At 50.6% G+C, this 20,361-nt stretch overlaps 1 protein-coding gene across 1 annotated transcript; it reads left to right on the plus strand.

The window, feature by feature from the left end:
* The first annotated feature begins 5,429 nt into the window (after positions 1 to 5,429).
* On the plus strand, positions 5,430 to 18,457 carry PEDS1 (plasmanylethanolamine desaturase 1). Its single transcript, XM_036395465.2, has 6 exons — positions 5,430 to 5,611; positions 8,642 to 8,761; positions 14,062 to 14,153; positions 15,569 to 15,713; positions 16,360 to 16,572; positions 17,318 to 18,457. The coding sequence occupies exons 1-6, from the start codon at positions 5,485 to 5,487 to the stop codon at positions 17,437 to 17,439; spliced, it is 819 nt and encodes a 272-aa protein (XP_036251358.1). The 5' UTR covers positions 5,430 to 5,484; the 3' UTR covers positions 17,440 to 18,457.
* The last annotated feature ends 1,904 nt before the right edge of the window (positions 18,458 to 20,361 follow it).

Here is a 20,361-nt window from a genome sequence, read left to right on the forward strand (position 1 = left end):
GACATTAATTTAAAACAAAACATATAATTAAAGGAAGTAGGAGTGTCCTCCCTCAGTAAAGAAGACCTAGCACTGCAGGGAAAATGACACTGCCTCTTAGAATAATGTGAAGCAATCCTGCGGTGTGGGAAATATTGTAACGTTAAGCCAGAGGAACAGGTATTGCATTATATGATTCAAACAGTCAACTGTTCTTAATGTTCAAACCTCAGAACTCTGAAAAGAGGAAGAATTCAAGAATCAGTCAGTGGATCATCAGACTTTTTCTTTCTTTCTTTTTTATTTTTCTTTTCACGTTTTAATAGGGTTTATTTGTTTGTTTCCATAACAAAAGCTCCCTAACAGGTTTTCAGGCTTCAAATATTTCTAGTTCCATCTTTATCTACCAAGTTAATCTTTGGTGAATGCGCTAGAGATTAAATTGGAGCTGGGCCTGGCCAGAGAGCTGGGTCTGGAGATTGTATTTGGAGCCCATACCTTCATAAATACAAACATCTGTATTGGGTGCAAATACTGGCAAGCTGCAGTGAGCCAGGGCTTGTTCTTCTGGCTGTTTACTCCCTCATCCTGTGCCTTTATCCTGCATTCTGATCTGGCAGTTACATCCAGTGGCTGCCCTAACTGGCCCTTCCAACCGAACTCTTGAAAATCAGCCCCGTGTTTCCTACCCCGAACGGTCCCAGGGCCGCAGGGGCAGGAGCCAGGGCAGACCAGCTCCTGCCACCACCCCGGGAGCCCTCCTGGGTGGTGACCTGCTGCAGGCACAGCTGGTCTGCCCTGGCACTGCCCCACAGGTCTCCAGCTTGCCGTGGTCCTCAAGCTGAAGTCAAACGTTAAAGCTGCTTGCTGAAATTCCTGAACAGATTTTCAAGATGTTTTTGGAGATCTGAGTTTGCCCTCTTCAAATTTCTGCCCTATTCTCTGCTGCTCTGCAGCAGAAAGTTGTATTCCTGCCTGGGGTTAATCTTCCCTAACAAAATAAAGTCTGTGCAACTGTCATGTGAACCAGATTCTATCAGGGCTGGCGTGGCCCACACCTGCTCTCCCGGCCAGTGCTGAGTAATCCCGCAGTCACCCCGATCACGTCAGCTGGGGTGGTAATTCAGGTTGGATGCCCGGCTTGTCCCCTCCTTCCCTTCTCCCCCTCACCTCCCTGCTCTACCTGGATCTCTTTCAACTTCCTCCAGCTCACCTCAAATCCCAACATCCACTCTCATGGAGGCGACGTCCGCTCTCAGCTTCTCATGGGAACCTTGTTGGCGGGACTAACCACTTATCCAACAGCCCAGCGTTCGGCGAGCAGGTTTTGGGCTAACTCTGGTCTCTTTTAAATTATTTCTGCACTTGTCACAACAAATGCGTGGCCAGAAGTGGGGGTTTTGAAATGGGAACAGGTGCAGAGCAAGGCTCACACCACAGGCCTGAGCCGAGGTCTGGGCACACAGGGCTCTGTCCCTGCGAGTGCCTGGCTTGGCCTTGCCAGATGTGCAGAGGCTGCTAATGATTGTCCTGGGAGATGCAGACATTCCTGGTAAAGGGACCCAGGCACTGGCAGCAGCCCTTCAGCTTGTCTCCCAACAGAGCAATTTCCATTAGGAAAGCAGCCCTTCTGTGAAAAGCACCTTCCTTCTAGTGATTTCATAATTTCTTTTTTTTTTTTTTCAGAACTATTCAGCTGAGGGAGGAGACAGCAAAAGTCCCAAAATACTTAGTAAGAATATAACATTTTTGACGAAAAAAAATCTGATGCAATAGCATCCAGGTTCCTCTACATTCATGTGTGAAACAATCCAGACACAGGGAGGGGAACAGGAGGAGGCCAGCGTGGTGAAAAGGTGGAGGGAAGAGTCTCATCCTCACTGCTCATCTCTGTCATGAATTAAACTGTGCTCTCTCTTGGCACTGTAGAAGCCTCAACTTTGCAGCTCTGGGCTCAGACCTACAGTAAAGCATTGCAGAGGAATTTTCTTCCTGGAAATTGTCTTTTTTTCCAGGATTTCTTGCAAGCTTTCCAGTTCACACTCCAGGTCTACATCAGCCTGCCTCTGGAATGACACCAGCTTTGGGGAGATGCTGTGAGTTTAGTGGTGATGGCTCACACACCGCAGTGTTTATCAGAAGGTCTCTGGACCCAGGGTCGTAGCCTAGAAAGAGCCTGGCTGACATTTCTGATGTTTCTTGCTCAGCTTTGTCCCATTTATGATTTCCCTGGCAGTAGCTCTTGGCAGGTCAGTAAGGTCAGAGCTGCATGGCACCGGAGCTGCAGTGTGGAGCAGCAGAGGGGCAGAGCAGGGGCAGCAGGGCAGGAAGGCAGTGCCAGCAGTGCCTGAGATGCTGTGGGTGCTGTTGGAGGTGAGCTGGAGGAGAACAGGAGGGATCCCAGAGCAGAGTCCCTGCCAGCAAGCACGGAAGAGCTCTGGGGGTAGGAGGGGACCTTGCCTGAAACACTGGCCTAAGAAGAGCAATGTTGCAATAAAGGCTGTGAAATAGAGAAGTAACATTGAAATTTATTTCTGAGCATGCTGAGCCCTTTTTTTCCCTTCTCCCCAGCCCCAGGTCTCTCTTTATTGAGCTGCACACCATATGCCAGCAGCAACTCCCCAGCTGTACCTGGCAGAGCGCAGGTTTGGAACCATTGCTCTCCACTTGCTGTTCTCTGCTGTGAAACAACAGCCCTTGCCAAATGTCAGACAGGGACAATGTCTCAGCTCGAGAGAGGCTGGCTCTCCTTCTGTCTGCCCCGGCTCAGGCCAGGCTCAGACTTGGCTTCACTTTAGCGCAAGAAGGGATTGCCACACGGTGCCCCGCAGCCGGAGGCTGTGCTGGCAGTCCCAGGGGTGGCTGCAGGCTGTGTCTCCTGGCCTCCTTCGCTGCCTTTGTTACAGAGCAGAGTCCTCCCCCCGAGCACTCCCTCACCCCGCTCCCGTGTGACACCGTGATGGGCTGGGACATGGTTTTGGTTGGTCTTCTGCTGATTTTCTGCTCACCTCTGACCCAGCGGGCCTGGCCTTTCAGCGCGCGTTGCTCAATGCCCTTTATCTCCTCGCTGCTCTTTGCCCTACTGGCCGCGCGGAGACGACACCTGGAGACTGACACCGGTGGGACAACATCGGCCAAATTCCCTCCCTGACCCGACGGAAAATTTTCCAGAGCAAATCCGAGGTCAGAGCGCCCACTCTGTGGCTCTGAGAAACAAAGAGAGGAGGAAGAGTCAGAGCACACAAAGGCCCATGGAAGGGAACAGTGACAAAGCAAAGCCACAATCTCCATCCTGCATGGCAGAGAAAGTCCCTGCTGGAGCTGGCTGCCTCGAAGGATGTGGGCTGTCAATCTGAGCAGGGACAGTGAGAGGTGACTGTTTTACGAGTAGCCCATTTCCTTGTGCTCCATAAAAATGGCAGAGAAGTTGCTGTCCACTAACTGTCCAAAAGTTCTCTGTAGGTGCCTGACATTTCCTGGGTAATTGCAGCCTCCTGCTTTGATGAATTTGTTACAGATCATGCATTTGTGACCTCTAGTGTATCCAAGCTTTCAAAAGATCTATCAAGGGAAGATGAATTCTGTCCTTCCAGGGAACCCTGTGAAGTGTCAGAGGTTCCTAGTAACAGAACTTGGTAATTCACTTAGGAATTCTAAAAGAGGAGAACTCTTCCAAGGTCCTGAGGCTGTGGGACAGACAGCTTGAACTCCACGGGGTGTATGGCAAGGGGCAACATAAAACAAGGGAAGTCTGAGATGGGGTTACAGGAGAAAGTGCTTAGGTGAAGAAATAGAAGATTTTTTTTCTTTACTGAAAGCGTTAGAAGTCTGTGCTCTAGACGGTACAAATACTTGTTTTCCATCTGCTCTCACCCCGTGTCGAGCACCACAGGGAAAGTGGGGCTGCCAGGGAATCGGTTCGGGCTTGTTGTTTGTGAGTGCTGGCACTGGAACAGCCCCGGGGCCGGTCCGTGTCACCTGGCAGCTGGCTGTGTGGACGGGCTGCCAGGTGGGGTAACCACGGTGTTCTGTCCTCCACACGCCGCTCCTCGGCCCCTGTCATCTCCCCACCTTTGCATTTCGGCTTTGGACGGGAGCCGTGGGAGTGGCTGCTCCAGCTCTGCCACCCACTGACACTTTCCCATGCCAGAGAGAGTCCGGCGAGGAACCGCAGCCAGTTCCTGCTCCCCGGTGCCCCGGGGCTCGGGCGGACCGCGCGGCCCGGCGGAGCGGGCAGGAGCCGGGACGGGGCCGGGTGGCACCCGTGGCACCCGTGGCACCCGTGGCACCAGTGCTGCTCCCGCCTGCCCGGCGCAGGGTCAGGGAAGGAGTTCAGTGTGTAACGCGATAATCGCCGCTGTCCGGGGCTGAGGCGCAGCAGGGCCGTGTCCGGGGCGCGGGGACCGGCAAGGAGACCCCCGAGCCCCGCCCCGGGCCACATCCCGACCCCGATCCCGATCCCGATCCTGATCCCGATCCCGATCCTGATCCTGATCCCGATCCCGATCCCGATCCTGATCCCGATCCCGATCCTGATCCTGATCCTGATCCCGATCCCCATCCCCATCCCCATCCCCATCCCCATCCCCATCCCCGCCCGGCAGCAGGCTTGGAGCGCCACCTTGCGGGCCGGGCCGTGCCGTGCCAGGCCGGGCTGTGCCGTGCCGTGCCGTGCCCTTGCCGGCGGTCGGGCCGTGCCGTCGTACGGACAGGTGCGGCTCTGGTCCCGCCGATCCTGAGCCATTTTCCAGGGACGTTTGATAGCCCATGCACAGTCGAACTTCGGTAACAACGTGCCGGTGCTTGTTCCTCCCGGCAGCCCTTCGGCCTCGACAAACCAAAATCACCAACACAGCTTGGAGGTGACTTGGGATGCCGGGAACGTGCCTCAGCCACAGCCGCTTACATCCTCCTCTCACTCACACATTCGTACGGGCACGTGTGGCCGCATTGCCCCGCCGTGGCGGGGCGCGGGCAGGGTCACCAAAGCACGGACCGTGGCCTCATTGCCGCCGTTGTGGCGGGGCGCGGGCACGGGCGGGCGCTGCCGCGGGAACAGCGCCCCGCGCCGGCAGAGGGCGCGCGAGCAACCGGGCGGAGGGGGCGGTGCGAACGGGAACACCCGGGACCGCCCGACCCCGCCCGGGGCCCGTTTCCGCCCCCATCCCGGACTGGACCGGGCCGCGCCCGCCGCCCCACCCCGACCCTGCCCCGCCCGGCCCCGCCCGGTCCCGCCCCGGCTCCGCCCCGGCCCCGCCCCGGTCCCGCGCCCGGCCCGGCCCGGCCGCCCCCGCCCCGCACTGCGCCGCCGGCCGTGCCGCCGTGCCATTGGCCGCTGCGCGCCGGGCGGCGCTGCCCATTGGCCGGGCGGGCTCGCGGCGGCGGCGGCGATTGGCGGGAGGCGCAGGGGGCGGGGCCCGGCGCGCCCGCCCCCCGCCGCAGCGCGGCCCGTTCCCGTCGCTGCCGGGCGGGTCCGCGGGCCCTGCGCGCCCATCCCGGCCGGACATGGCCGAGCGCGGCCCGGGGGCGGCCGCGCCGCGGGACGAGGCCGCCGAGGAGCCCGAGGGCGGCGGGCGGCGCTGGGGCGCCCAGCACGCCGGGGCCCGCGAGCTGGCCGAGCTCTACTCGCCAGGTGAGGCGGCGCGGACGGGCGGGGCCCGCGGGCCGGGTGCTCGCGGTGGCTCCCCCAGGACCCGTTCCCCTCGAGCCCCCTTCTTGCCGGGCCCGGTTCTCCCGTGGCCGGCTCCCCTCGGGCCCGGCTGTTCCCGGCCCGGCTCCGGGCGCCCCGGAAGAGCGGGAAGGGCCGGGGCTGGCGGCCCTGGGCTCGGAGCGGGGCTGCGGCACGGGCCGGGTGCGGGCGGCAGCGCTCGCAGCCACAAACTGCCCGGGAGGGACGTTCTGCCCTCTGAAGCCGGCGGACAAAAGCGAGCCTTCCCCTCGAGCGCAGGTGGGCAGGTGTGGCCGCAGCACGAGGTTGGAGCCGCAGCTCTGCCCTCGGAGCCTCTGCGGGCCTGGCACCGCACAACCGGCACGGGGATGCTTCAATCCCTGCTCCGCTCTTCCTGCAGCTTGGAACTCCTCATCAAGCCTTAGTTTGTTATTTGGGTGCTCAGTAAATGGCTGTTTGACTATGCTGGGGAAATAATTGCAAACTCCTTGTAAAAAGAACATAATTTGTTTTTAGGTCACTGCTCAGTGTCAGCAGTGCTGGGTATTCCTCCCATTCCTAGAGAATCTATTCTCTGGTGAAAAATTAGGGAAGGGAAGATGTATTTTGAGTGTCTTGTGGTTTCCAGCAGATCAGCTGAGCCCAGCTTGCACATCCAAGGCAATTCCTGCACAAGTAGGTGCTCTTACTCACACAGAGCCAAGTGATGATAAGAAATCCAAGGCCTTTGTTCGCTTGTGTGACTGGGGCAAGTCTGCCTGTTTCAGTTTCTTTTGCTCTCCACGAGCTTGCCTTGAGCAGGTCCTTTGTGACACCTTTCAGCCACCGGGACTGATTCCTGTGCTTTACACAAAAGCACTCACTGACTTAACCACTGCTCTGGCTCATAAGGAAAAGGTTTTCCTCCCCGAAGAGCTTGCTGCCCTTCTCGCTGGCTGTAGCACACGTACAGTGATATATCAGGGAGCTGAGGGTGTATTAGATATGCAGGTTTCTTCTGGAATTACATAAATAATTTACATAAGCAATGCCAGAATATGTATTATGGCTGAAGTGTATCATGTTCAGATTCTGAATCCATAAGAATGGGGCTCGCGTTGAATTGTGCAGCGTGAACGTGACTGGAATATTTCCCTGATTTCTTTAAGCACATACTTTGTGGCTTTGGCAATTCATTCCTTCACAGACTTTGGGGTTTGAGTGCCCTTTAAATACAAGTTATCAGCGCTGACTCAGTTCCTTGATTTGCCTTCCCAGTGCAGAGCTGAGGCTGTGCTTTTGAACCTGGATATCTCGACAGCCATGCTGGATCCCTGTGTTCAGACTACAGAGGTGTTTGCACACACTGAGCTCAGGGGACTTGCCAGCCTCCTTTCCAGCACTCAGCTAATTGTTCCATGTGGATCTACCCACTTAGCTCCTCTAATCAGGGTGTGGCTTTCTTATGAAGGAAGTGAGTGTTAATTAACTCTTACTTTCATTACTCCAGGGACCTCTTTATAGAATCACCCACGTTGTGACCTGATGCTGCTGTCAAATATGGCTGTTCTTGTGTCTTAATTTAATTCTACTATTCTCTCCTCTGCTACTGCAGAGAGTGTTAATTTATATACCCGTGGCCCTTCTAGAACGTCTAAAACTGACCTGTCAAAGTCTTTTGTTCACACTTTCAAATGTTGCCTTGTAGGCACGTTGGAGATAAGACTGATCCTGCGTTTCTGTTCCTCCTTTCCCTGCTCATTGCGTGGTACAGTGAGAAGGAGGACTTGATTTAGCTTTTAGGAGGAGAAATTTGATCAGGCATTAGGTCAGCGGAGAGGAGGAGTAGGACAGAAGCTGAACACATGCCAGGCCTGAGTGTGCCTCTGCTCCTGGGAGAGCATGTGCCCCTGTCTGGAGCCCTCCCTGAGCCTTCCTTGTGCTCTGCTTTGCCAGAGGGACTGGGGCTGGGGGGTAACTGCCCCAGGGAGCCCTGGCAAGGGGAGGCTGTGCTGGCTGACCCCCAGAACAGGCTGGGACTGGCCTGGCAGCTCCTGAGGGCATTAAGAGCTGCCTGCAGCCCAGGCCCTTCTGGTGACAGCTCAGATCTTCTTGGCCTTGGGTATTAAAGGTCTGTTTCTGTGCCCTAATCCTGCAGGTTTCACCCTGAGTGTTCCCTGTGCTCTGCCTCGGAGCCTCGTGGGGATGCAGCAGTGAAGAGCAGGGAGCAGCCTTCTGTGCTAACCTGATAGTGCAAGTGTTACCATACTGTGATGTGCCTGCTCCCTTTTTATAGGCAGTAAATGATTTTTTCATAGAGGTACAAAGTGGTACAGCAAGGTGCAGGAGAGAATTTGTGCCAGTTCTTTCTCTTTTCTTGTTCTGTCCCTTGTCATCTCAGAGTTGCTGAGAGTTGCCAGCCTTTGCCTGGGAGCAGGAAGGCACAGACAAGACAGCAGTTCAGGGAGAAGCTTCAGGGGAGTACTTGTGACGTTAGACAAGCCATTCCAGGGCCACCAAAATACAGAATGGTGAGAACAGTGCTTTCTCCTGTTAGTACAACAGCTTTATTCAAAATCTCAGAGCTTGTAAATATTACAGATCACAAGGTGATTTAAATATGTTTGAGGCCAGAAATTTGTTCCCAGATTCAGCCCTTCCAGCAACACTGAATATTGGATGAAATGCAAATTGAGAAAAGATGTGACGTGGAGGAACTTTATGCCAGCAATCTCAGGGAGAGGGAAACTAGGACAGTGTGAGATGGTGTCTGATTTGGCCCTGTTAATTGGACAAGAGCAGAGGGAAGAGGGTAGTAGTGGCTCAGGGAAGAGGACTGTCATTTAAGAAAATGTGTGCACCTCCCATGGATGAATAAGTTTCTGTTTCAGTTCCATGTCAGGCAAATGGAGCAAGTCATCCAGGCATAGAATGGTCTCTCTCTGTTATTTCAGGCTTCACATTTTCCTCTCTGATAAAAGTAAAACGTGCTTTCTCCCTTGTTATTTCCAACAGGAAAGAGACTACAAGAATGGATCTCTGTCATCTTATGCTTCTCTCTGATCTGCTTCAATTTTTACAATCTCCTCTTGTACCTGCGGCTGGAGCACACGCCCTCGGTCCTCGTTGGGATATGTAAGTAGGAGCTGTTTGCTGCTGCTCCAGGCAAGACTCCCTTCATGTGGGATCCTTCAGGCTTGACTTGCTATTGGAAAGGGAGAGGGACATCTGTGTGTGAGCCTCTGAAACTGAGGCCCTCTGCAAAATGTGGTGCTGCTTTGTCTTTACGTTTCAGTGGCTTCTCAGCCTCTCAGAGGGGAAGTTCTGATGTAGCTGAGTAAGTTTGGTGTTCCTGTGTAGTCACTGCGAGAGTAAGGACTATTGAGAAGGAAAAGAGCTGTCAAAATGGTCAGGGTTGGGAACAAAATACATTGCTTGACAAAAGTGTTCACAAGAACTTTCCAGAACGCAAAAGCTCAAGGGAAATGTCACAATTGGTGCTTGAGGCATCAAACTGGCTTCATTTCTGGGGACTGCAGACTGAACACAAGAATTCTGGAGAATTGCACTTTCATGTCAGGATGTGATGTTTGGCCTTTGTCATCCTGAATGATGACTTTTTCCAGGAGTATAAGAAAAGTTGATTCCACCTCTTCTGTGGAGGAGAGGAAGAACCAGTGAAGGATTCTGATAGAATGTTCAGAACAGAACAGTACTTGTTCATCATCAGTGCTGGGCATTGCTAATGAGTTCAAACAAAACAAACCCCACCCCAAACACTGCACCGGGTTCAAGCAGTGGTACACAGCAGAAGCTCTGAATTCCTGCCAAAGCTGGGACTGGGGGTTCCTGGTGTCTGTGGAGAGGTTGTTGGGGCTGGGGGGAGCAGTGTCCTCACTGTGAATCACAGCAGCTCTCCTGGCTTAATTCAGTCTTGCCTGCTCTCAGCTGATGAGCTGGAGGTGTTGGGAGGAATGGAGGGAACATGGCATGGGAATGGGAACTGCTGCTTAGGGGTGAGGGCAGAGCCAGACAAGAGAATCAGCAATGATGGTTAACCTGTGGTGCAATCTGTTTGCAGCTGGCTTTCATCTCAAAGTTAATATTGATAAAAGCTGGAGTTCTCTGATATCCTGGTTACCAGTTTAACTGATAAAGCAGCCAATTCACTGATAGTATTATTTAAGTAGTAGTGAATGATTAAAGTAGCAGAATCTGGATTCTGTGTAAATAAAGTGGTGTGGAAATAATTGATAGTGTGTACAAAAATGAGTGCCATAAAATAGTAAGTGCTTCAGGCTATCTTGTTTTGCTGCCTTCAATACATTATTTCTCCAGCTGAAGTGTGAATGATGTCTGTAATTCACACTGAGTATTAGGTTTTATTGCATATTGTGCAAGTCATATCCATAAAAGTCCTGATTCCTAAATACGTGAGGAGCTCCACGGGCACAGTTGGGAATCCTGAGTCACCCACAGGGTGAGGTGTGCTCCATTGACAGCTTCCCTCAGGCTTCTTTGGAATATTGACCTTGAGCTGAAGTCATAAAACAAACATTCTGCTAATAAAGACAGAGCTCTAGGCCCAGTTCCTGCCAGGTCTTTGTCAGTCTGTTCCAGGGGCTGGATCTGTCCTGCTGCACAGACCTGTTCACTGCACAGGGACCCTCTGTGTGCTCTTATATAAATACATACTTTCCTTTAGGAAATGAAGCACTTTGAATACTCTGCACCATTCCACTGAGCCTAAACCCTATGTGTGTAATTAAAGGCCGTGTCACAGCTTCTTTCTTTGTGCCTTTAGGGGCACATGCAATTGTAACACGGGCAATACTGTAAATGCCTTAACCTGGACATTCCTGGGACAGCAGAGATGTGCCCCTGCTGTGGCTGGCAGTGGGGCAGCCCTCCCTCCCCACAGTGTCCCCTCCCTCCGTGCTGTGGCAGGGGGCACGCAGGTGCCCTGGCCCTGCTGAGTCACTGGGGCCTGCAGGGGAGCGCAGCTCTGAGGACACCTCGGTGGCCTTGCCTCAGAGCAGCTCAGGCTGTGTCATGTCCTGCTGACTAAAGATGAGCGTGCTGGACAGGAAGAGCCACGGGACTCTCTTGCCTTCCAGGCTGGTTTAGCAGAGATGAGACAATTTCCTTCCCTCCTCACCGAAAGAAAAAAAGAAAAAGAGTGGGCAGAGGATGGATTTCTGCTGTGGCTTGTGCTCACTCCAGTCATGCCCTGCTCTGGATATCCTCAGCTGCTGGGCAGCCATGGAGCTGTTCCTCTTTCTGCAAGTCTGAGTTTGGTGTTTTATTTGCATGCACACAAGCACCCAGTTGAGTCAGGCAGCCCTGGCTGGGAATGGGGCTCTGGGGGAGCTTGAACACCCCCGTGTTTCCCACTGCAGCAGGACAACATCCCAGCAGTGCCACAGAGCCAGAGCAGCCTCTGCCACTGTAATTGAAGGTTGGTAGTGCCAGGGACAAGGCTGGCAAAGGGATTATTGTGTGGCAAGCAGAAAAGCCTCACCAAGACATGTAATATCAGGCTTGAAAGTCCTCATACCTTCAGGTGAGCTTGTGGCATCCAGCCTATTCAATATACACGAGCTGAGTATATAGTTCATATATTAATAACATCTAGATAAAAAGTTTGGCAAGTTACAGCATGAATCTTGGTTTTCATTTTCCTCTCCTTCTTCCTATTTTTGTATAGGAGCCCCTTTTTTCCAAGTTGGTTGACCTGTTTCAGGCATGTGACTGTTATCTGCAGCCACACTGGTTCATGACAGGCACTGTTCATTGCAGTCTTACAAAAAAAGAAGAGTTAACTTTGTGTTGTAACCTGTTTGTATTCCTAGGAACTGCCCCACATAGAGCAGATATCTTTAGGAACATCTTGTGACATGATACGAGTTACAATTAATTACTGCTCTCTTGAAAGATGGGAAGCTGATTTTTTTAACCCATTTGAGGCGCATGTTTCAGTATTGCAGAGGTTGTGGGTCAGCCAGAGAGAGCACACAGGAGGAAATCACTTAGTGCAGTTTCAGAATAAAAACTGGATCTCATCAAGGCCCAGAAGCTCTTTGTTTCAAGCTCCAGCAGCTCTGCAGGGCTGCCCTTGGTCAGCTGCATTGCAGAGCCAGACATGAGTGTGTAACACACGAAAGCTGTGGCACATGCTGGAGAAAGAACACTCCAGAGACATCAGTGCTGGCTGAAGTGAGTGCTGGGCACGTTGCTCAGGTGTCCATGTCCTGCTGCCTCACAGCTCCAAGGATGCCACTCGTGGGCACTCTCAGGTCCAGGTCTGACTGAAAGTTCCTCAGCTTTATTAGCCAAATTTATGAACTCTTCTTTTTTCTCTTTCAAGCTGCTGCAGTTTATATTTATTGAAATGACCAGGGATTATAATCTTAGTTTCATAATTTGCCATAATATCAAACCCCTGCCTTCTCTGTACTGAAAGTCACTAAATGGGGACTCCAGGTGACTAAGGCACTTTATTTTCATAAGCATATAAGTGACAAGCAACCGGTACTTTGGCATATTGATATTTAGCCAACAAGATTTTTTCTGTGTGAAGTTAGCCATGCAGACCATTTAATGCTGTTCAACCAGTTCATACAGCCACCGATTAAACACGGCTCTACTTCCCAGTGATGTTACACAATAGCATCAAGTTATTTAATAACATCGTATCCTGCTTGCTTTCTCTCCAGAAACTCTAACTGAATTTTTACAGTGGTTATGAAACTTTGTATACTTTGATATAAGACTTCCAGGTTACAATTTGATCATTTGACCTATGCAAAGCCAAGCTTACTCAGCTCATACAATTTCGGTGAAGTGCAGCTTTTAATGGTAAATGTGCCCAGCAGTTTTGTGTCTCGAAGCTCTTGTGGGGCCTCCTCTGTCTGCAGGCCCCAGGAGCAGCCTGGCCACGGGAAGTGGTTTGAGAGTCACCCACAAGAGCAGAGCTTGCAGGTTGTCTCTCAGTTTGACTGAAGCACTGAGGAGGTGGAGAGGGGCCTTTCCTGGGTCACAAACCCTGCACATTCCCTGGTTTCTGAGCTGGACACGAGCAGGACAGAGGTGCCCTGTGTCCATGTGTGTTGGGGTGGTGTGCCTGGGAGGTGCCCACACAGAGGATCACGGGTGTGGGGGAATGGGACAGAGCAGCATTTCCAGCAAATATGTGTGGCAGTCGAGTGTTTGCTTGGATACCGGCTGGAGTCCATTGGTGCACCTTTGGGTTCCCTGTGTGCTGGGCTGCCTTCCTTCCTCCTTATTCTGCAGTCTACTTGCATACCAAGAATTCCCAGTGTTCTGAGCAAGTCCTGCAGCTCCTGTGCCTTGGCCTTGCCATGCTCAGGGAAGGCAGTGCTGGGTGTGTGAGGCTGCTGGGCCCAGCTCATCAGTGGGATGTGCCCTCTGAGCCCAGGGACAGGACACACACCAAGTGTCACCGTGCTGGTTCTGTGGAACCTCAGCACAGCTCCTGCTCTTTTATTGTGACTCACCCTCCACAGAGGAGCATAGAGGACAGAGCACACCCTGCTGCAGTACAGCTGGAACAAGACTGCTGGTAGTTAGGTTGTATCCCAATTGCTTTAGTATAATGCACTGCTTCAGGCACCCTCCATTCTTCCCTTTACCAGCTGACATCAAAGCAACACGAGGAGCATCTATTGAGCTGTTGGTATTTTGCCTCAATTTGCGTTGCTGTTCCTGCAGTTATTTCACTGGGATGATGCAGCAGCTGGAGGCAAGGCAGGCTAATGGGGGCATTACCTCAGCGAGAATGGCATTTGAGTCTTGCAAAGAGAAGTGTTGTTTGGATATCTTCCCCTGAGCCCAGGCTGCTTGCCCTTTCAGCTGCTGGGAGCAGATCTAAACGCTATTGTGTCCCACCCGGCCTTGCTGTGGCCTGTGTGTGTGGTCTGAAACAAGAACAAATGCACAGAATCTGCTGCTTAGAAAATAAGCTGTCTTCAGTGTAATAAGGGGTAGATAAAGAATGAAGAGTCTCCTGCTGCATTTAAGAGTTTGGGCCAACTGGATAATGGATTCAACATCAGGGGCTGAATTATAATAGGAGAAGAGCTTTTTTATTTCTTCTCCCTCTCTGAAAATGAAAGGTGAGGGGAAGGACTGCAGAGGTGAGGGGTCAGCTGAGCAAAAGGTACCCACTAGGAAGGTATTTCTGTTCTGTAGGAGATGGGCTAAACACAAATACAGATTTAATGAAGATTGCTGCTGTCCAAATGGTGTCTTGCTCCTTTTCCTAATTGCCTGACCGTGTGTTTATTCAGACTGCGTAGATCTCACGTGGTTGTAAATATCTAAGTTAGAGGCAGATAAACAAGTAAACTTCTGAAATAAGAATAAGATGTGACTGAATCAGTAAAAATGCTGTGTTTGTCTGACTCTCATTCCAGTTGCAGGAGTTATTACGGCCGACTTCCTCTCAGGACTGTTCCACTGGGGAGCAGACACCTGGGGATCCGTGGAGCTGCCCATCGTTGGAAAGGTTTGACATTGTGACTCTCTGAAGTGCCTTTTGCAGCAGTGCCAGCGCTCCCAGCTGGGCTGGGCTCTGTGCCACACCCAGCCCAGGGCACAGCCTGGGCTCTGCTGGGCAGGGCTGTGCTTGCACCTGGCCTGGGGGACACTGTGGGGTGGCACTGCTCCATTCTGTCACCTGCCTGAGGCTGGCAGCGTTTGCAGACCCTGCAGGCTCTGTGGGAACAGCCTGTGGCAGCACAAGTGTTGGACCCTGGCTGGGCTCTGTGCATGCTCAGGAGGTCAGGAACACAGATTTGGAGAGTTGTCCCTGCAGCTGAACTCCTAAAAATTTGTGAAACGTGAGGCTGCTCCAGGAAGAATCTTCCCTGTTCCCTTTTCTACGGGCCCCTGTTGTAACACAGTAATATTAGAATGGTGGTGACTGAAGATTTAATTTGATGTGTATTATACACCTGCAGCTACAAATGTCAGCTGCTTAGTGGAAGGTGCACTGGCTTCTGTAGTAGGCAACAATCTGTTTTCTTAATTAAATTTCTTAACAGCTACCATTAATTACTCCTCACAGTGCAATATCAGAAGGATCATTATTTATATAAAAAAGTGGGCTATTCCTTGTTAGTATCCAGAGTTACACGAACTACAACAGCAGAATTAAAACTGTTGAGTTTGGCTTTTTTGTTCAGCTTCAATAGACTTAGTAGTCTTGAACCCCTGTATCTCTGGACCACAGTTAAAATAACTTTTAAAAACCCTACTGCTAGAGACTCTGCACTAAACCATGAGCTGAGGCTGCTCAGGACACCTTTGCACAGGCTGGACACGCTGCAAGTGTTAAAGGCAAATCAGTAACTGTGTCCCACACAGTAAAACAATTGCTCTGTGTGTTCAGATGTGATTTCTGCTCCTAGAGGTGACTTCTGTATAGTCTGTTTGTCTTCCACTGCTTTGTCCAGTCACTTAATTGGCATTTAGTCTGTTAGTGCTGGCATCTGTAGCCCATAAATATGGTAGGCTGAATCCTAATTTTTTAGTGTTTTTTTTTTTCCTTGGTTGATTCTGCTTAGCAAGTGAATTTCACAGGCTCATTTTGCCTGTGAAATTAGCGTGCTGATGCTTATTTTTAAGATTACATACTAAAAGTCCTAAGTGAAAATTTAGAAGAAGAAAACTGAAAAACAAAGAAAACTTGGATTTGTGTGGGGGAACTGAATTGATTTGCACATGTAAATCACATGATCTGAAGTGTCCTCATGACAAATGTTTGAATCCTATTTACATGTTTTGTACTGTGGAATTCTCTTCAACTCAATCATCAGATTTGAGTGTAAGAGAGTTTGTTTGGGTTATTTTTTTGTTATATTTTTCTTTTCCAAGACCATTATTGAGTGTGGTATTGTGTTTATCCAATTGTTTTCCCAGGCTTTCATCAGACCCTTTAGGGAACACCATATTGACCCCACAGCAATCACCAGGCATGATTTCATAGAGACCAATGGAGACAACTGCTTCATGACACTGGTCCCCTTGGCCAACATGGCATACAAATTTGTGTCTTTTTCCCCAGGTAAGCTGCTACTTCTGACTGCTGTGGATTTAGTGTTCTTGTTGCTATTGAGTGAACATTTGTCCATGAGAAGTTTGGAGGAACCCATGGATGTGATATGACAAGAAAGAGCTGCTGGAAGCCTGGTGCTCCTGGCAGGAGGGAGGGAAACTTTCTTTCCTTTGAGGTGTGGTGACAAAAGGTGGCACAGTGAGGTTCTCTAGCTCAGCAGAGAATCTGGGGCTGGAGAGTTGTGCAAGGAAGATTAGAAGTTATGCTAAATGCTTTTTTTATAAGAGGGACCAAGCTGTGAACATCTGGGGAAACTCATTGTGCCAAAGTGTGTAACACAGAAGAATGCTTCATCTCTGTGCACAAGTGCCTTATGTGCAAAGCAGAAGTTAAGAACTAAAGGGTCAAATTAATTTTATAGATAGTAAACTCACTTTGACTTCCTGTTTATGGTGTGCTGACAGATTCTGGCACTTCCCAGCCTGTCTTGTGACATTTGGGAATTGCTTATGGCTCACTGGCTCTTGTGACACTTGTGCCAGAGCAGCTTTGGTGAGGCCTCTGTCAGCTCCTGCAGCAGCAGGCAGCCCTGGCTGGGCAGGAGGCTGTCCTGGCACAAGCGTGCCCTGCCATAGCTGCTGGTGGTGTTTTGCAGAGGCCCTGTGTGAGACCTGTCCCTGGGAGTGCTACGTCTTTGCCCTCATCATCTTCATAACCATGACCAACCAGATCCACAAGTGGTCCCACACGTACTTTGGCCTTCCCCGCTGGGTCGTGTTCCTGCAGGACTGGCACATCATCCTGCCCCGCAAGCACCACAGGATCCACCACGTGTCCCCCCACGAGACCTACTTCTGCATCACCACGGGTATGGCCCCTGCCCAGCGCAGCTGGCACACCTGCAGCCTGTGCATTAACGCTCCCAGAGCTCCTGGGAGAGCTGCAGCTGGGGTCTGCATAGACCTTCCTTTGTGGGGGAAGGTTTGTGATCAGCTGCAGGAGCTCAGAGCCTGAGGGAGCAGTCAGTGGTGCTGAGATCCGATTGCCTGGGGTCTTGGTGAGCTCAGGCCACTAATGGGGTTTGTTCACCAAAGCTGCTGTTCCTTCTAAAGAGCAGAACGTCTGCAGCTGCTCTGGAATGCTCATTTCTACAAGCCAGGCTTCTGGATTTTCAGCATCCAGGTTTGCAGAAAGCTTTAGCTTCCTTTTATATCTGTACAGGTGGGAATGCTCAGTCACTAATGTTGCACAATCCTAAATAAGTTATCAAGTTAATCAGACAGCTGGAAATTAACCACTCTGGTTCTTCATTCTGTCATTGGCGTCGACAAACGGTTCATGTGGGTTTTGAAACCTCTGCCAAGAAAAAAATCTAATTCTCATTAGCAGAATGTCATGTAGAAACATGGTACAATTAAGAAGCCTGACTTGACAGATGGTAGCAAAAATCTTGCCACCCAAAGAGCTATTTTTAATTCCTACTATGTCCTGAGAGTTTAAGCCTGACCATTATTAGCAGTATTGGGCGGGTTGCTTTTTTTTCTCATTAAAAAAACCACTGAACTTTGGATGCTATGACAAACTAATCCTCTTTTTCCTTTGCATTCCCTTAGGTTGGCTGAATTATCCGTTAGAGAAGATAAGATTTTGGAGATGTTTGGAGAACATCATCCAAGGACTTACTGGGGAGAAGCCAAGAGCAGATGATATGAAATGGGCTCAGAAAATCAAGTAACTTCTGCCAGCCTTCTGCAATCCTTAACTTGTTGCCAATGTTGTTTTTAAAAGAAAAAAGAAAATAAAGCCATCAGCCAAATTCAAGACCTGCAAAGAAATAACAGACTCTAAAGCACAAACTAAAAAGTGCTAACACAGACTACAATGAAAAGAACTAATTCTTAAAACAATACTTGAAATGAAGATGATTACTCTCACTGAGCACCTTTTTGTGTAGCCATGTCTGCTTACACCTTAGAACTTGCTTCGTCGCTGTATCCGTGAGGTACGGGCACGCCACAGGCACTGCAGGGGCACTGGGGGAGCAGGAAGCGTGTGTTGTATCAACATTTCTGAACACTTCCCAAGCAGCTCGTTGCCTAAGACCTGCAGGGAGAGGTGACAGCTTTGTCACTGGGTGTTGGAGTGCGAGGGCACTGCTGGAGCAGTGGGGGAGCAATGGAAGCCTATAAATCATGCCTGCTCAATGCACTCGGTGATCGATCCACGTTCAGCTCTGTCTTCACTATCATGTTCAGCCTGATTGATGTCATGTGCAACAGACCGGAGAATCCCGCTCCTCCAGGGGCCACCAATCCTCAAGTGTCTTCAGTTTCCCTTAAAACAAAATTGTTCTACTCTCCACATGGAATTGAGCAGTTTCTGCATAAGCCTTCAACTTCAGGAGCCTCTGAGGAGAGGGAGGGCACCCTACAACATATGTGTCTGTTCGTGTGGAGTGCTCACTGCTGAGTCTTCTATTAAGTGTTTCCTACCCTGACAATAAATGTTTGAAATAGTTCTAGCATTGGGCACACTGCAAATAGCTGTATTCAAGAGCTCAAGGTATCAAACTCGTAATGGTAGAAGGGAAATGTCAATGACTGGTGTTTTGTTCTTTTTATTTTTTTAAGGTGCTTGCTTGTTTCTGTAAATAATATAAAGCCTTAATCTCTTCTGGTGTAATGGAATAATATTTTAATGTGATGTTTGAATGTATATAATATATTTATAACAAAGCAGTTGGATAATACTAATCATGTTCAAGTCTTGTTGCTGTTTTTCATTGCTGCGCTGGCAGCACGTAGTGCAAGAGCTGGATCAGTGGTTGCACACCACCTCGTGCAGTCCCACACCTGAGACACCTGGCAGCCTGTCACAGCTTGTCTGGGTTGGAGTGATCACCTGCCAGCGTTTTAGGAGCCTGGCACCATGTTAGACCAGACTTCTGCAGAAGCGTACGTAATTAATTCTGCTCTGGATGCAAAGGAGTAACCCCATTTGGATTGGGGTGAAGAAGTTTCTCTAAAAACATCCAACAGGCACTTTATCAAGTTAATGTGATTTGGATCTTGTTCGGTTCTTGCCTGACTGAAAGCTTAGTGATGGTCAAGGTATGTTCCCTCCTCTAGCTGTAAATGGTGTTAAATTCAAACTGCCTCTTCCTGAAGCGCAGGGTAAGATGGGTTTGAGTCATAGGTTTAGACTGACCTTGATCTCCACTCCTTCAGATGTGGTGGATGCATTCTGAATGAGTTGGGACCTGGCAACTCTCCTTCAGTGCAGTGCTGAATTCAGGAGCTTCTGAGCTGGCTTCTGCACATTAAAATCACAGTTGGTACCTTGGTCACAAAATACTTCATCTAAGTGTTCAGACCCTTGGAGAACTGAATGCCATTGCATGGAACTCTTTGTTCCCATTGCCACAGTCACTACCAGGTCTCCGTGCAGCTTTGACATTAAAGAATTCTTCCACTTCAGCAGGAGTCCCAGACTGCCTTCAGCTGATTCTGGAGAGCTCTGGACAGAACTGGGTGGAGGTTCAGGGCTCAGCCTGAAGCACTGGCGCCTCTGAGAGCTCTTTTCACCACAGGTTTACATGCCAAGTGAACTGCAGTGGTGCAGTGGATGGAACAAATGGATTTGGGACACAGAAATCGCCAGAATTTGTACTTCCAAAGTGCTGTTTAAACATTGCTGCTGCCTTACTGGAAACAAATCTGAGCTACTCATACTGGTGGCTGCTGGGACTATTTATCTGTTAATCTTACTTAATTATGAGAAACTGGGACAGAGTTAATCTCCAGCTGCATTTTCCACAAGGATGCTGTGCTGGGCTCCTGGGGCAGCCCTGGCTCTGTGACCCCACACCTGACGCTGCTGTGGCTCCTGAGGTCCCTGTTCCACCCCTTCAGAGACGTGGATGCTCCCACAAAATCAGTATGGCAATTCTGGAGCAAAAGGCTGCGTGGATCCTTCTTAACAGCTGTAAATCTGGCTTAAGAAAATTTGTCTTAAGTTGATTAGGAACAGATTAGAGCTGAGGCAGAATAAGGCACTCCTGTTGAACTCCTCAGGGATGGATTGCCTGCATTTTATAATGCTTGTAAATGCTTTTAAAAGCTCTGATTTCAGTCTCACCTCCACGGAGAACTCTTGTCAGGCTCCTGCTCTCAGAAGGACTCTCAGGCCTCCAGCTTTTGCCAGGGCTGCAGTTGCCCTCCTTGAGTGGATCTTGTGGTCAGGAGGACCTTGGAGGAACAGCTGTGATGTCTCACATGAATCCCAGGAGCAGGAGAGGTTCCCTGCACACATCCCAGGAGCAGGAGAGGTTCCCTCTGTGCATCCCAGGAGCAGGAGAGGTTCCCTGCACACATCCCAGGAGCAGGAGAGGTTTCCTGCACACATCCCAGGAGCAGGAGAGGTTCCCTGCACACATCCCAGGAGCAGGAGAGGTTCCCTGCACACATCCCAGGAGCAGGAGAGGTTCCCTGCACACATCCCAGGAGCAGGGCTGATCTGCACTGCAGAAGCCTCCCAGACAGAGCAGTCTGGGGGCACTGTGCTGTAGTAAACTGAGGAATATTATTGCAGAGTGCCTCAAAATCCCAGTGGAGGTGTTGGCTCAGGTGTGCTGCCTGTCTCTGCGGCCCTCCTGCCT

Source organism: Molothrus ater, chromosome 17 (assembly GCF_012460135.2).
Source record: "Molothrus ater isolate BHLD 08-10-18 breed brown headed cowbird chromosome 17, BPBGC_Mater_1.1, whole genome shotgun sequence".
In the NCBI taxonomy this organism is placed as follows: domain Eukaryota; kingdom Metazoa; phylum Chordata; class Aves; order Passeriformes; family Icteridae; genus Molothrus; species Molothrus ater.

Excerpts from the sequence above, each read along its gene's own strand:
- PEDS1 (XM_036395465.2), top strand. The coding sequence starts at position 5,485 with ATGGCCGAGCGCGGCCCGGGGGCGGCCGCGCCGCGGGACGAGGCCGCC. Across the intron at positions 8,762-14,061 it reads CTCGGTCCTCGTTGGGATAT|TTGCAGGAGTTATTACGGCC; the intron begins GTAAGTAGGAGC and ends CTCTCATTCCAG. Across the intron at positions 14,154-15,568 it reads AGCTGCCCATCGTTGGAAAG|GCTTTCATCAGACCCTTTAG; the intron begins GTTTGACATTGT and ends TTGTTTTCCCAG.